At 41.1% G+C, this 16579-nt stretch overlaps 2 protein-coding genes and 1 pseudogene across 4 annotated transcripts in view; 2 read left to right on the top strand and 1 right to left on the bottom strand.

Annotated features, from left to right (window-relative positions):
• CDCA2 (cell division cycle associated 2) overlaps positions 1-5021 on the bottom strand; it is a 49196-nt gene extending 44175 nt beyond the window's left edge. Inside the window, exons 1-4 of the mRNA XM_029937974.1 lie at positions 4999-5021; positions 4080-4143; positions 3838-3984; positions 2198-2352 (exon numbers count right to left, since the gene is read on the bottom strand). Coding sequence (XP_029793834.1) covers positions 2198-2352; positions 3838-3984; positions 4080-4143 — 366 coding nt within the window. The 5' untranslated portion in view covers positions 4999-5021. The remainder of the gene's footprint in view (positions 1-2197; positions 2353-3837; positions 3985-4079; positions 4144-4998) is intronic.
• Positions 3150-3249, top strand: LOC115303456 (annotated as a pseudogene).
• Positions 5009-16579, top strand: part of KCTD9 (potassium channel tetramerization domain containing 9) — a 40531-nt gene continuing 28960 nt past the window's right edge. Inside the window, exons 1-2 of one of the 3 annotated variants that reach the window (XM_029938001.1) lie at positions 5009-5022; positions 6550-6709. In XM_029938001.1, the coding sequence (XP_029793861.1) occupies positions 6668-6709 (42 nt within the window). In that variant the 5' untranslated portion in view covers positions 5009-5022; positions 6550-6667. Of the gene's footprint in view, positions 5023-5683; positions 5795-6549; positions 6710-16579 lie in introns of those variants that run through there. The other 2 variants (XM_029937994.1, XM_029937985.1) reach the window with 2 other exon arrangements.

The following is a 16579-nucleotide window of genomic DNA, read 5'->3' as shown; positions in this document are numbered from 1 at the left end:
CCCCTCCCATGATGATACTCTGTCTCTCAATAATAAATAAACATTAAAAAAAAATTTTTTTTAAACTGAGAACACCGAAGACTCTTAGTTCAAGTGCACATCAAAAATCAACAAGAGTATTTTAAGAGACTTTTCAGAATTGTGGCTCTTCTTCCTTTAATGCAACACAAAACTCAAGCAAGATTTCCTACAGGTTAGTAGCAATGTCAAATATGAATATCCTATCAATGAAATTTTCACGTTCTGCTATGTTAAAATCTGTGAGTCTCTTACAATTTGAGGGTATATTTCGCATGCACTGGTCATCAGGAAAATACCGGTTCACGTACGCACATCTTCCACATGTTAACATCTCTTATTTTTTAGTATCAAACCATCGCGTTCATGAATATCCCCACTGATCTTATCAGAAAAGTGTAGCTACTGGGAAGTTCTCAAGCTCATGATGCTGAATGGAAGTTGTCCAAAACTCTAATTTTCTCCAGAAAACACTAGTTTTCTTATCAGTAAGAAATATTTCGGCTTTTCCCTGAAGTGGCAGGTTTGCTGTTCATTTTTGAGAAAATGTTACTCACATCATCAAGTCGAACCATGATGTCCGTCAAGCATTCAAGTAAAAATGATATGCCGCAAAAAAAAAGGCAGTCAGAGCCCAGCTCATAGCTCAAAAGGATTACATGTATGAGTTTCTTCCAAGCACCCACCACACTTCTGTATGTACCTTGGAAGTGCTTGATGCTTACTTCCCATTTCATCACACAGAATGCTCAAGCATGGACAATTAATAAAACCCCATTTTCTAGGCGCCTGGGTGGCTCAGTCGGTTAAGCGGCCAACGTTGGCTCAGGTCATGATCTCACGGTGTGTGAGTTCGAGCCCCCGCATGAGGCTCCGAGCTCTCAGAGTTCTGTGTCTCCGCTCTCTCTCTGCCCCTCCCCTGCTCATGCTGTCTGCCTGTCTCTCTCTGTCAAATAAACATTAAAAATTTTCTTAAAAATAGGGCGCCTGGGTGGCTCAGTCGGTTAAGCCTCCGACTTCGGCTCAGGTCAGATCTCACGTTTGTGGGTTCGAGCCCCACGTCGGGCTCTGTGCTGACAGCTAGCGCAGAGCCTGGAGCCTGCTTCCAGTTCTGTGTCTCCTTCTCTCTCTGCCTCTTCCCCTCTCATGCTCTGTCTCTCTCTGTATCAAAAATAAATAAAACATTAAAAAAATTTTTTTTTCTTAAAAATAAACTTGTAATTTTCATGGCATCATCACAGATATTAAGGGAACCTGGCATTATCATCTCCTGTGACTGCTTAAAAGTATGGACTGAAATGACAGCTTGGTGCTATCGGTTTTACCCATCGTTGCTTCTGCACCGTGAGCGCAAACATCAACCTAGTGGAAAAAGGCAAACACCTCAGTGCTATCATAGGGATCCCCGGGGTCCTACGGACAATCTCTAAGAATGTCCATACTACATACCTCATGTATATAATATGTCCAAAAACTGAAAAATAAACCAGGGGTAATATAAGTACATTTTCAGACAGGAAGGCCAGCACCCAAAGAGACAAGTAGTTGTCCTTCAAGAAGGGTAAGCCTTAAGCGTGTCTTTCATAGTACCTCTTGTACATTATTTGACTTTTTAGAAATATATGGTATTCTGATAAAAATCTGCAAAAATATCTACACCCTTCCTCATCAACAGACAAATAAATTTCTCCCTTCCACAGGGTTATCCCCAGTACATTTTGTCCGGGAGGAAACTCTGACCTCTAGTGCCAATATGCAGTGGTCCCAAAAATAAATAAATAAATAAATAAATAAATAAATAAAAATTGGAACAAAACAAGGCAATCATCAGTAATCACATACTGCATTCCCTGTGAATTCAACCGAAAAAGGTTGAAAAACACTGCCTCACCTCATTATAGAGAAAAACATTAACTGGCGCCAAAAAAAAATCTGCAAAATAAAATAGCTCCCCTAGAAAACCACTTCTATCCAGTATTTCCTAATTCTAAATATACCCAGGTTCGACATCACCATCCATGTTAACGGAACGATCTCTATAAGACACAGAGAAAATGTTATCTCCCCAGATCCAAAACAGATGAGATACACAAGGCAGAAACACTGTACAGAAGCTCTGTCACAGAGCAGAACATTCTCTCTAGAAGAATTCATGACAGAGCTTAGAAGAACATCATACCAGAAATGGGGAATTCTGTGTCAATGAGGATTTCTCCAAGTTCTTTAAATTCCGCTGCTGAGCAATGAAACGTATAAGATGGTTTGTTTCAGGGGAGCCCCGAGCACCAATTGCAGAGCGTCGTCTGGATTTTTTTAGGTAGGATGGTGACTTTCCTATAATGAAAACTCTCATTAAAATTGGAACAAAACAAGGCAATCATCAGTAATCACGTACTGAATTCCCCGTGATATACCAGCCTAAGGGAGAACACGATAAACACGTTACTGAAATCTAAATAGACAATGATACACGAAAGTATTCACACATGAGCAGTTGAACAGGGATCTTCGTTTTGTCTAGTGACTTATTCCTGACACGTAGAAAGCGCTGATTGGATAGCTCTGGAACGAATATGTGAACACATTTTACAGCTGTATGGACTAAGAAATTCTCTTTTTCTGGAATTAGTCGGTCTTCTCCCCAAGAACTATAAGGAGAGTTCTCCACGTAGGCAAACGTACTCTCACATTCCCATGAATCCTGGCCATATACTGAAGAGCACAAAATAAATCTAGTTTATTTTTAAGATCTATGAATAATGTTAAGAAGGGAATACAGATTGGCATGTCACCATGGTCTTATAGAAATCATGTATTACCTAGCTTAGTGCCCTTTGACTTTCCAGGCTTTGGTTACCTTCCATTTCTAAATGCTGCTTTCCAATCTAATCCCATTTCCGTATTTATTTCCTCTCTAGGTAAATCTCACTTTACTGGAGAATTTCATTTTTACTCCTTAAAGATTAGTCCCAGTTAATTTTCTACTTGTGCTTTTGAAAGAGGCATACTGCAATCTTTCTTAATTGCTCTTCAACATTCTCCTATTTTTGCCATGAGCATAAAATTTATTACTAATTAGAGTATACGGATTCCAATATTCCACATGTCAGTCAAACAGTGATTTACAGGGCTTGCTTAGGCAGCATACATACTAAGACTGGATTGATACAGAGATTAGCATGGCCCCCATGCAAGGATGACACAGAGGTTTGTGAAGTGTTCCGTATTTTTGAGAAAGACTGATGTCCTATGTTTTCACTCGTATGTGGATCTTGAGAAACTTAACAGAAGACCATAGGGGAAGGGTCGGGGAAAAATAGTTACAGAGAGAGAAGGAGGCAAATCATAAAAGACTCTTAAATACAGAGAACAATCTGAAGGTTGACTAGGGGTTGGGAAAGAGGGGAAAGTGGGTGATGGGCATCAAGGAGGGCACTTGTTGGGATGAGAACTAGGTGTTTTATGTAAGCGATGAACTACAGGAATCTACCCCAAAAACCAAGAACACACTGTACACACTGTATGTGAGCCAATATAACAAATTCTATTAAAAAAATAAAAATGCAAACAATAAAAATAGTGTTTACAGACATCTTTTCCAGTTTGAGCAGAGAGGCCACTTCTGAACATTAGAACACTGGGATGCCCTGGGACCCTGACACTCTGCTATGCTAGACCCACGATGCATGTTCACAGAAATCTTCCTAATCAAATGTTTGCAGAGTCAAAGCAATGAGATAGAGTAGATGAACAAAACTGATTTATGTAAGCTATTTTTAAACTTTAAAAGCACTGCAATAGAATGACAACGTCTCTTACCGGAAGAGTTCTTTACAAAGCTTTCAGGTGTAATTCCCAATTGCTCTACTGTTACTGTGGAAAAGTCCAAGGGTGACTTTAAAATATCTGGTGTGGAACCATTAGGAGTCACAGGCCTCCCATTTCCCAAAATTAAAGAGGTATTTTCTGAAACAGACAACATATCATGGAGGCTAAATATCATGTTAAAAACAAATACCTAAACCTTACGTTTTGCAAGGAGGCAAAAGATCACTACATACCAGCATCATGAATAGCAGACTCCTTGGTTTCAAGAGGTTTGCTGTCTTTTGAGTTGGTATCCATCTAAAAGAGAGAGAAAAGAAAAATAACCCTATCCCCGATGTTAATGTGACTCGATCGAGATGCTCATTCGAGACTCAATTTTAACACAACCTATACAGGAATGAAACTAGATGTCAAAGACTTATTTTGAGAGCTTTTTAAAAAGGGAAAAGGAGGAAACAGACACCATATGAGAAGCCGTGGCTTTTTTCAACCTTGGCGAACATCTGAAACCTCTGGGTACCGTTAAAAGACACGGCTTTGCAGATTCCCAGAAATTCTAATTGAGGGGTCTGGCTGGGTTACAGGAAATGTGCATTTTAGAAAGCACACAGGTGACCCGGCTCAGGTCGCAGGAGTGGTCTCAGGACCACTACCTCGGGAGCAGGGGAAGTACAACATGATTCTGAAAAGCACGCCTAAAAAACAGCTCTTGCTGCACCAGGCTCCTCGCCCTACCTCTCCTGCAGCTCGGCTCTCCCACTAGGTTTATTTGGAACGCTCCACCACAGGGGAGTGTCGTGCAGATGCTGACGGTTCGCTAGAGAGGGCAACTGTCGGCCACCAAGCGGGTCGCCGGAGACCCTGAGTCCCAGGTGCCCGCACGCTGACCCCGAAGTCCGCGCTCGCTATCCACTCTTCAGCCAGGCTGCAGCCCGCCGCCCGCCGCTGGATTCAAATCGCTGGCCCCGCCTCCCGGAAACTGGCGTTACCCTACGAATCTCTACGCTGCCGCAGCCCGCACGTGTCCACGCGTACCCCGATCTCTGCCAGGCCGCTTCCTTGTCGTCCCAGGACCAAGAGTGGCTACTTAACCTCGAGAGAAGCCACCACTAGCCGCGAATGACGCACCGACGAGAGACACCAGCTACTAACCTGTATCCGCGGGGACTACTTTGCGTGAGTGTCTCAGAAGGCAACCCTTCGTTAGCGCCTAACTCCACCCCCGTTTTTCAATTGGATACTGCAAACTTCGAAAAGAATCATTGGACCAATCCTGGCAGAAGGACGGGCGGGCCCTTATCCAATCATCCAAGCCCGATGGGCAGCCGTTTTCGTCCGTGGTTAGAGCGAGTGGGGGGTGGCGCTACTTGTATCGGTCCCAGCTATCGCTCCACCTCTGTCCTTCAAACCCCGCCTCCCCATGCAGAGGAGCTCTACCTGGTGTTGGGTTTGCGCCTGCTCAGTAACGCTTTGAGCCGCTGTTCGGCTCCAGGTTCAGCTGATTGGCTGATAACCCTTCGCGTCTGCCAGACTGCAACCTCTCTTCCCTCCCTCCACCTGGGCTGGGTTAGTATGAGCCCACCCAATGAAGGGCGGTGATTCGCTGAGTTCTGGCCGGCGCTGCCGGTTGATTGGTGGGGCTTCGAGTCAGTCTAGGAAAGGTGGGGGAAGGGTCCCAGGCTGACTGTGGAGCCCAGGGGCGGGGTGGGAAGGAGGACCGGCCAACCCTGGGGTGTGGGACCGAGAGTGCGTGCTAGTGTGTCTCCGTTAGAGAAGGAAGGTGGCGAAGGGAGGAGAGTCCGAGTGGGTGGAGGGAGGGGTAGGGCGGGAGAAGAAGAAGGTGGGAGGAGAGCCAGGTGGGAGGGTGGCGACTCACTCAGGACCCAGTGGGGGCAGCGCGATGAGGCGGGTGACCCTGTTCCTTAACGGCAGCCCCAAGAATGGAAAGGTAAGGGGGTCGGGAGGAGGCGGGCCGGCTGCGGGCGGGGCTAGGGCAGCGGAGCGGACTGGCAGGGCAGAGGGCTGAAGTTGGGGAGAGGGGCTGGGAGGTGGGCGTGCGCCGGGGTGGGGGCGTCCAGGAGGTGACCGTCGGGTCCCCGCGGCCTTCTCCCAACCCGCGGGATTCCTAGCCCGAGCCTGCCCTTGGGCTCCCCGGCCGCCCTGGGGACAAGCGCAGGTCAGCGCTGTGCTTTAGCGTTCCCACGTCCAGGTGTGGGTCCTGGAAAGAGGACTCGGAGGGCGTGGGGAGGGCCGCTGTCACCTGAGCGCTGGGTGCTGATGTTCCTCTTCCCGCCGCCTCCCGCGAAGACCCCGCTGCCCTCCACTCTTGGCTATAGAAGGTGCTCGGGGCCACCTTCGTGCTGAGTAATGGTCTGTTCCAGAAAGTGGTGGTTAATAACTGGCAGGCACGGAAGACTGACCAGGTAGAAAGAATTAAAAACTGCTGATCGGTGGATAAGTAAGATATTCTTCTATCCTAGGTCGAAGAGAAGATTGAAAATTAGGGACATTTTCTTGGTTCCTGCCTTTCTCTTTTAGGCGCCCCAAGCCCCGCCGCCGCCGAACTTAACTCACTTTTTAATTTCGCCTTATTTTTAGTTCCGTAGAGGACCGTGACAGTAGACCAGAATGGATTGATTTGACATTACAAGTTGCTGCGTTAGGCCTTTGTTGAGGGTGTGGTACTAAATAATTTTTTCCCAGGCTGGAGCAAGCCAAAATGAATCCTGTTCCTTCTCAAGCCTCTTGCCCCACCCATGAAAGTTGTTCGGCCTCTTTGGAAAATTTGACTGTTGGAGGCAGACATTTATGATGTGGCTAAATGACATCTAGAAGTAACTATGCCTTAGAGTCCAAGATGAAGGTAAATTGGCCTCCTTTTATTATTTGTCAGAATACAGTACTTTGTTTCCTGCCTGTTTTGCAAACAGTAAATTTTTAAATAGTGTATTTGTGCTCAGGCATGAAAAGCAGCTTTCCAACTACTCTGAAATTTTAAATAAATCTGCTCTAAAAATTTGAAGCACAGTCTAGTTTGTTGACTATAATTTTGCGTGATTCTGGTTTTAGAGCTTTAATACGTAAAAACAACTAGCATATATTCAAATTGTTGAGTTTTCATAAATGTTACTTCCAGATATACTCTATTATTTCAGACCATTAACTTTATGAACCTGTTTTGTCTGTTGCTAGCTACTACTAATCTAAAACTTGTTACTAGAAGACTTAGTATATTCCAAACAATTGTAGTATGATCTCAAAAACAGACCTCTGATTGACCTTTTTATCCACCATCTCTGCTTTGTTCCTCCCTGAAAGACAAGATGTTTCGACTCAGTCATAAATATTTAACGATGCTCTAAATCTCCTCTGAAACCACTGAATTTTGTTTTTCAAACATCATCTGTGTTAATCTAGCCATGTCTTTTTAAGCTATCTAGTTTTGACTAGATTAGGTTTTTGGATTTAAGTTTTATTTATTTTAAAAATATATTGCTAGGGAATCTCAATAGATTGGAGAAAAAAAACACATCTCCAGTAAATAAAGATAAATGTGTTTATGTTGTGAAGGTCAAACTGGAGAGTACTAGTATTATTCAATATTAAAAACAAGTCCTACCATAATCCTGACTACTCAATTGGAAAACATATTCTATGCCAAAGTTCTCCGTGTTTCTTTTTCTCTCCCTCCAGCTGATTGAAAAAAATACTATAATTACTCTTATTTGACAAAAGATAGCAGAATGACACATAACAGCTTGCATGTTTATGTCAATAAAGTGACTATATTTAGCCAGGATTGGCATGATCATGAAATGATATACACGAAAAACATGCTGAAACGGAGCACTACTATTAGTTGATTTCCCACCCAGCAGTTGGAATATCTGTGTCACTTTCATGATCTCCTTATTTACCTAGCTTCTATTTTTTGCTTCCTGGTCATAGGATTAGTGTCTGTGTTTTCAAACGGGTTTCTCTGCTATAAAGCTTGTTCAGTGGTTGCTAGACTGTGCCATAAAGTCCGGGGTTGGAGAGGCAGGGAGTTACTGCAGGGAACTATACCATAAGCTACCATGACTTTTCCATATACTGAATCAACAGAAGGGGTAACTTGTAGAGAGCGTGTTGCATTCTCTAAAAGAGTGCTTTCCAGAATGAGATAGCATACCACAGAGGGTGTGCAAGAGGGTCCTGTGGCATTTAAGAAGAAATACTATACTTTGTACTTAAAAACATAAAATCATATTAAAACTTGTTTTTTCAATTTGTAAAGACACAAGTGCTTTCAATGACTGAGTATCAGGTGGCCTCAAGTCTTCTAAGAGAAGAGAATGGGTTCACAGGTGAAAACTTCTTCACTGGTTGGTTCACTTGGGCATATTGTGATACTGAAGCACACATGTGTGGGCTAAGATTTGTATTATCCAGGTTTTAATTAGGTAACCTTCACCAAAATGCCAAGTGGCCTTTTGTTTTTAAATGTTTATTTATTTGAGGGGCACCTGGATGGCTCAGTCAGTTGAGTATCGGACTTTGGCCCAGGGCATGATCACACAGTGTGTGGGTTCAAGCCCTGCCTCAGGCTCTGTGCTGACAGCTCAGAGCCCAGAGCCTGCTTCGGATTCTGTCTCCCAGTCTCTCTGCTCCTCCCCTGTTCATGCTCTGTCTCTCTCTGATTCTCAAAGATAAATGTTTAAAAAAAATTTTAAATATTAAAAGAAAATAAATGTTTATTTGAGAGTACGCAAGTGCTTGAGCAGGGAAGGGGCAGAGAAAGAGAAGGAGAGAGAGAGAAGGAGAGAGAGAATCCCACCAGGCTATGCGCTGAAGGCATGGAGCCACATACAGGGCTCCATTTCAGGACCTGTGAGATCAGGACCTGAGCCAAAATCAGGAGTAATCACTTAACCAACTGAGCCACCCAGGTGCCCAAAAATGCCAAGTGGCTTTAAAAGATTCCTTCAAAGAATCAGCAGATTGAAGAATACTAGTTATGTGAACACAAGTAAGCAATGAGAAAATGGCAGAGCAGATCTCTCCTAATATCTATGAGATTAAAAAAAAAAAAAAAAAAAAGAATGGATCTCTGGATCTGAGAAGTCATAAAGTGCCGAACTTTAAAAACTATTTAAAGTCCTAAATAGGGGCGCCTGGGTGGCTCAGTCGGTTAAGCCTCCGACTTCGGCTCAGGTCAGATCTCACGTTCGTGGGTTCGAGCCTTGTGTCAGGCTCTGTACTGACAGCTAGCTCTGAGCCTGGAGCCTGCTTCCGGTTCTGTGTCTCCTTCTCTCTGCCCCTCCCCTTCTCATGCTCTGTCTCTCTCTGTATCAAAAATAAATAAAACATTTAAAAAAATTTTAATAAAAAAAAATAAAGTCCTAGGTAATAACTACTATTGAGAATAAGCCACTCCCTAAGTGAATATTGTTCGAGGAAATATTAGCCACCGATGAGGTCATCCCAATTAGCAAGATGTTTAAAAATATTTTCCAACATATGAAGACAATTTCAGATGTTTTTCTTTTCCTTCTTCCTTTCTTGTTTTCATTGTTTAAAGTCAACTTTATACTTGCAGGATTTCGCTAAATATAATGATATTTTAATAATATTGTAATTATATATTATAATATTTTATTATGTCACTTTTATATACTGTCCTTTCTCCATATGCCTCAGAATTTCCATTTTTTTCTTTGAATATTCCCTGCAAACAGTTGGTATTAAGGGATTTGAAATGAGGACCCAGACATCTGAATGTAGTGGGTGGCTTCAGAGCAACCTGATGTCGGTTCAGATGTCTGTACACCTTGACCATAAGTCGCTTTTCTCAACTTCAGAATATTCAGTAGTGGGTGTGCAAGTTGTAGACCTTTCATATACCTTCATCATTCAGCCAACACTTTCTGAGTGCCGTTTTCGTATGAGGAGCTGTGCCAATTCACACAGACACAGCACGTATCACATAGTGGGATATAAGATAGGTCTTCTGTACTGATGTTTACAGTCCTGGACCAGCATAGAATTTTCTTTGGGCTTTGATATTAGTCAGAAACATGCTGTTGGTGTTAAGGATCCAAATTTGAATCCATTATAGTAAGCTGAAGGAAGGTGAAATCTAAACATGAATAAGAACTTTGCTCTTCAACTTTGTGAACATTTAAAATATGCATTTGATACACATAAATAATATTAGTAATGCATAAAAGTTAAGAGGCAAGTAATAAAACAAATATGGGTAAACCTGCCCACAACCCAGGAAAAAGCATATTACCAAAACTTAGTTGCTTGTCCACTTTTCTATCCCCCTCCTTCTATCCCCCTCCTTCTCCATAAAGTCAGCCAATTGCGTGAATGCTGGATTTCTCTTTGCCTGGTTCCTTTAATAGTTGAGCCCTGTATGTATGTGTAACTAAACTAGATCTTGTTTTGTAGTTTGGAGACATATCCTAAATTGATATATGTCATCTTTTTGGACTTGTAATATTTCTAAGATTACAACCTTAACATTCCGCATAGTTATAGTTCAGTTATTTTCACTGCTTTGCAATAGCCTGTTACATACAAGTACATTTTATCCATTCTCCTAGTGGACCTTTGGATTGTTTATTTCTTTACATTCTGCTATTAAATTGACGGTGCTACTGTGAGCGTACCTGTATGTATATCCTGGTGAACACACACAAGCGTTTTTCTAGGGCATTGGTTTGCAGACTTTAGCATGCGTTGGGATTAGCTGGACAAACTGAGAAACCACATCGCTGGGCCCCACTCCCAGACCTTCAGATTCAGTAGATCTGGGATGAGGCTGGAATTGGAATGTATAACATGTTTACAGGAGATCTTAAAACTACCAGTCTAGGGACGACACTTTTGAGAACCACTGCTCTAGTGGATATAAGTTGTATTAACAGTCAACCCTTGAACAACATAGATTTGAACTGCACAGGTCCACTTGTATGTAGATTTATATAGATATGTATATGTATATACATATCTATATAAATACATTGCATATAGTACTATGAGCGTACTTTTCTTATGATTTTTTTCTCTTTTGAGAGAGAGAAAGAACAAGAACACAGGAGAGAGGGAGAGAGAGGGAGAGAGAGAGAGAGAAGGATGGAAAAAGAATGTTAAGTAGGCTCCACACTCAGTGTGATTGGGGCTCCATCTCACAGTCATGAAATGATGACCTGAGCTGAAATCAAGTCAGACACTTAACTGACTGAACCACCCAGGTACCCCTTCCTTATGACTTTTTTTAACATTTTCTTTTCTCTGCCACGCTTCCTTGTAATGAAGAGTATATAACATAACATATAAAATACATATTGATTGACTTTATGTTACTGGTCGGGCTTCCGGTCATCAGTAGGCCATTAGTGAAGTGCTTGGGGAGTTAAAAGCTATACGTGGATTTTAGATTACACAGGGGAGAGGGAGGTGGCACCCCTAAGCCCTGCTTTGTTCAGGGGCCAATTGTTTTGGGGGCTAGGGTATGTGAATGCTTAATTTTTCAAAAGGCCAAATTGTTTTTCGGAGTCATTGCAGTAATTTATATTCCACCAGCACTGCATAAACCTTCCCACTGATCCACATCCTCTTTAACACTTGGTATTGTCAGACTTTAATTTTTAATATTTTCATATTTGCCTTCTTGACCTAGAGTTAGTTATGTCATCTTTTTTAGCAACAAAATAATTCAAAAGTATGTGGAACCTAAGAAACAAAACAAATGAATAAAAGGAAGAAAATAGAGGCAAACCAAAAAACGGACCCTTAACTCTAGAGAAGTGGTGGTCCCCAGAAGAGACGCGTGTGGGGTGAATGGGTTGAACAGGGGGGATTAAGGCGTGCACTTGGGATGAGCACTAGGCGTTGTGTGAAAGTGCCCAGTCACTACATTGGACACCGGAAACTAATGTTGAATCGTATGCTAATTGGATTTTAAATAAAAATTTTTTAAAAAAGAAAAAACAATTTTGAATGTATTAAACTAAAGATATAGGTAGAGTAAATTGAATTCCACATTTAGTAATTGTGATTGGTAGTTTGGGTAAATGAGCCTGCATAAATTCAATAAGTATTTATCGATGGTATATTAGGTGATAGTATGGGCACCTAAGAAAATATGCTTTAAGTACATGTGCAGGTTTTAATTTTTAAATATGAGTAACATAGGGTGCAATTTGAAAATAGTGTTTAAAGGCAAGTTAAAAGCCCCTAAATTGATATGTCCTCCTAGGTAGAGTATGACGTTTACTTTCCCATTGGGTAGATGGCCCTCACTTGTCTTGGGGTCTGAAATTTAGAAAGGATTAAGTTAAACAGCAGTATAATACAGTGGTCATAAACTTGACTACACATGCTTCTCAATTTACTTCATAGAATGCTTTCGTTCTTAGTGCTTAGTTTCCTAAAGTGAATAATCACAGTGATGTGGACCCTCCAGAACCACATTGGGGAGCGTACCACACATAGAGTAAATAGCCATTCTTAGCACAATCATTTTATAACTTTTCAGCTCCTCTGAGGACATAAATAAGCTTAGTGTAAAACAATCAGAGTTCATATCCAGGACATACAAGATGTCCAATGCTGGTTTTCCCCAACCAAGTTGTTACATCAGGAAAGGTATGTGTGCCAGTCTATTAGAGACTTTCTTACCAACTTAATATAGCTTCCAAATGCACCACATTTTTATGTTGGTATATATCTATTTTTAAATCTGATATTCTGGTTGGTTTATATGAAAGACAGATGTTGAATATTATGTTTGCAATATAATTCTTATTTGTTAGTATGTTCCAGAGAGTAAAGCTAAAGTGATCTAGTTAAAAACAAATGCCAAAAATGCCCTTCAAATGAAAAACAAGTATGTTGGCCCAACTTAATGGCAATTTTCAAATTTACAGAACAGTAAGATTTTTTGCAATAATTTTTCTACTATTTTCTCTAATTGATGGCCCTTTAGTTATTTCATGTAAAGTGTCAACTGCTAGAATAATTTTGATTTGTAAAATTGGAATGTAGAGCAATGGCGATCTTACAACTTTTTCCACTTATTGCATAAATCATACAAATTCATTGTAACAAATCTGGAAAACAAAACCGCGTAAGAAAACTCCACCGTAATGCTATTCTCCAAAGACATTTTCAGTAGTTTTACGAATATCACTTTAGATTTGCAGTTTAACTGTGTACTTTGTTTTTAACTTAAGAACATCAGTGGGAAAAACTTAAATAAGTTTAACTGACTCATACAAGAAAGATGTGTCCTAGTTCCCCATTCTGAAAGCAATGAAAATTTCACCTCCCTTTCAAGACATAAGAGTCTCTTTTTAAACCGGCTGCGGTGGTTTTCTGGCTGCCAGGGACTGAGGAAGTATTCATGGATGCACTTGAGAACTGTTCATCCATCAGTATTGCCAGGGGATCGCGCATTATCCATGTTCACAGGATGAGTAGCAACTTTTTACAGATTAACACTTTCTCGTTAAACCTGTAAGAGCCCCGATAGAAAGTTAGATTGGAAAAATTTGGGGAAATGTTAAGTTGCATTTGATACTGTGTTATTAAGGCTGCCTTAACTGAAAATGAAGTTTAACTCTGTGTTTACTTAAAATGTGCTACTTAGTTTTGCAACCTGCAAAGAAACGATCTCTATGCTCTGTTTGCCCTGAGAATTGCCGGATTGTATGTGTGGGGTTTTGGTTTTGTTTTGTTTTGGTCTTATAAGTAAATTTGACATCAGTGAGGAAGAAAGAGAAGATAGCAACTATTCAACCCCCCCATCTAGATCTGCAAGCAGATTTTTTGTTTTATTTTTTTATAGTTTATTGTCAAGTGGTTTCCATATAACAAACACCCAGTGCTCTTTCCCACAAGTGCTCTCCTCCATGTCCATCACCCCGCTTCCCCTTTCCCCCTCCTTTCAGCCCTTAGTTTGTTTTCAGTATTCAAGAATCTCTCATGATTTGCCTCCCTCCCTCTCCCTAACTCTTTTTCCCCCCTTCCCCTCCCCATGGTCCTCTGTTAAATTTCTCCTGTTAGACTTATGAATGAAAACATATGGTATCTGTCCTTCTCCACCTGACTTATTTCGCTTAGAATGACACCCTCGAGGTCCATCCACGTTGCTACAGATGGCCAGATTTCATGCTTTCTCATTGCCATGTAATACTCTATTGTATATATATACCACAGCTTCTTGATCCATTCATCAGGTGATGGACATTTAGGCTCTTTCCATGATTTGGCTATTGTTGAAAGTACCATTATGAGCATTGGGGTACATGTGCCCCTATGCATCAGCACTCCTGTATCCCTTGGGTAAATCCCTAGCAGTGCTATTGCTAGGGCAAGCAGATTTTGAGTAGGACATTATCACTTTGTTACTGCTACCTCCTGAGTGTTAGTCAAGACTCACAATTAAAATAGGTGTTTTTTTGTTCTTCATTTTGTTCTGCTCTTTGAAAGAGTACTGTCCAGTAGAACTTTCCATGATGATGGAAATATTTCACATCTGCAGTGTTCAGTATAGTAACCGCTAGTAAGTGTGGTACTGAGCAGGTGAAATATGGCTAGTGTAACTGATGAACTCAGTTTTAATCTTTTATTGATTTTAGTAATTTAAAATCTAAATGGCTTCTTTTAGCTAATGGCTTCCAAATTGGACAGCGTGGCTTTAGAACATGGCAGGGGGGCTTTATTTTTATTAGGGAACAAGTGACCTACTGGAAGAATCAAGTCAATCATATGGAAGTAGAAAATAATTTAATTTGATGTGGTTTTGAAAAAAATCATATAAATGTTATGTTATAGGGACGCTTGGATGGCTCTGTTGGTTGAACTTCTGACTCTTGATTTCCACTGAGGTTTTAGAAGTATCAGGCTCAGTGCTGGTCCGGACAGGGAGCCTGCTTAGGATTCTCTCTCTCTCTCTCTCTCTCTCTCTCTCTCTCTCTCTCTCTCTCTCTCTCTCTCTCTCTCTCTCTCTCTCTCTCTCTCTGCCTCCCCCCTTGTGTGCACTCACACTCTCTCAAATTTTAAAAAACTATCAAAAAAGATGTTCTAATATTTAAATGCAGGAGCATAGTATAGATACATTAAATTTTTATCCATTTTATGATATGGCCGGTTGAGTGAGAAAAATGAAAAATGCTTCCAGACTGTAAAGGTTGATTTGCATTTGCTTTGGTCAGTCTGTTGTGATTTTACAGTTTTGATTCTTTTGCTTTCTCTCCACAATCTCTTCCTTAGCAGGAGCAGGCTTGCTACATAATGCCTTACGTATTCTTTCTTCCTTTGCTAACAGGAACATGTATCTGCAATAACAGAATTCGAGGCTCTTACAGAGGTGAAAAATGATAGGGAATATAGGAGACATATTTTGTTCAGATTTCATTTATTTATAGCATATCTGCTGTGTCAGGGCACTGTGCCAAGTGCTTTGCATTATTTTTCTTTTTGTCATGGCAAGATATACATTCCAGAAGTTACCATTTTAGCTATTTTTAACTATACAATTCATTGGCATTAAGTACATTCGCAGCAAACCTCACCACAACTTCTAAAACGTTATCAAACCAAGTGGAAACCACCCATTGGGACGCCTGGGTGGCTCAGTCGGTTAAGCATCAGACTTCGGCTCAGGTCATGATCTCACAGTTTCTGAGTTCAGGCCCCACATCAGGTTCTGCACTGACACTGTGGCTCCTACTTGGGATCCTCTCTCTTTCCCTCTCTCTCTTCCCTTTCCCCCCTTCTCTCTCCCTCTCTCCCTCTCTCAAAATAAATAAACTTAAAAAAAAAAAAAGCTACCCATTAAGCAATAACTTTCCAAACCACCCTCCGCCGTGGTAATCTTTATTGTACCATATGCCTCTATGAATTTGCCTATATCATAATTGGGATCACCTAATATTTGCCTGTTAATGTGTCTGGCTTATTTTACTTAGCATGTAGTTTCAAGATTCACCCATGCTGTAACATGTCTGAAAATGTCATTCCTTTTAAAAGCTGAGTAATATTCCAGTGTATGTTTATACCGCATTTTGTTTATCCATTCATCTACTTCAGGACACTTGGATTGTGTATATCTTTTAATCCACCCTCTTCCCTTTAAATTGTGCTTGCCTGCAGCCCTTCCCTAGGATTCCCCAGCTGACAATACTTCTCTGTCCTTGCATGCTTATGATCCAAGAGAAAACAGTTGGAATCTGAGTACTCTGCTATGAAAGATTGCACACTCTTATATTAGCAAACAGTTCCCTCCATGCCCTGCTGTTCATTTTATTTGTTCAACTAAAAATTCAATGTCTACTGAACTCCAGTCACTTTTAAGCAAAGGACGAGCCTTGTTTCTTATTTCATATGGCAGCTTTATCCAGTATCCTGTGGGAAGCTGATTGGCTATTCATTCTTCATGTTCAGCCCCTTGTCTACATTTTATTCATATTTTTCAGAAATCCTAACTGATAATGGTACTACTATACAACTCAGCCACTGGGAACCCATAGTTAAAATTATACTGGAGGGAAAAAATATTACTATATGTAGAGATTCTCTGCCCCCATCTAAGCATTTGCATTGCTCATACATATATCAGACTGTGCCTGGTGTAAAGCAGGAGAGATCAATGCAGTGTAACCCAGTTGTTTGCTGTATTTAGAATGTTAGCTAAAATCTGGCTTTTATAATACAAGTAGCTATTGAAGAATGCAGTAAA

The sequence above is a fragment of the Suricata suricatta genome, chromosome 1 (genome assembly GCF_006229205.1).
Source record: "Suricata suricatta isolate VVHF042 chromosome 1, meerkat_22Aug2017_6uvM2_HiC, whole genome shotgun sequence".
NCBI lineage: Eukaryota > Metazoa > Chordata > Mammalia > Carnivora > Herpestidae > Suricata > Suricata suricatta.
The sequence above is the reverse complement of the archived record's forward strand: the minus strand, read 5'-3'. Positions and strand labels throughout refer to the sequence as shown.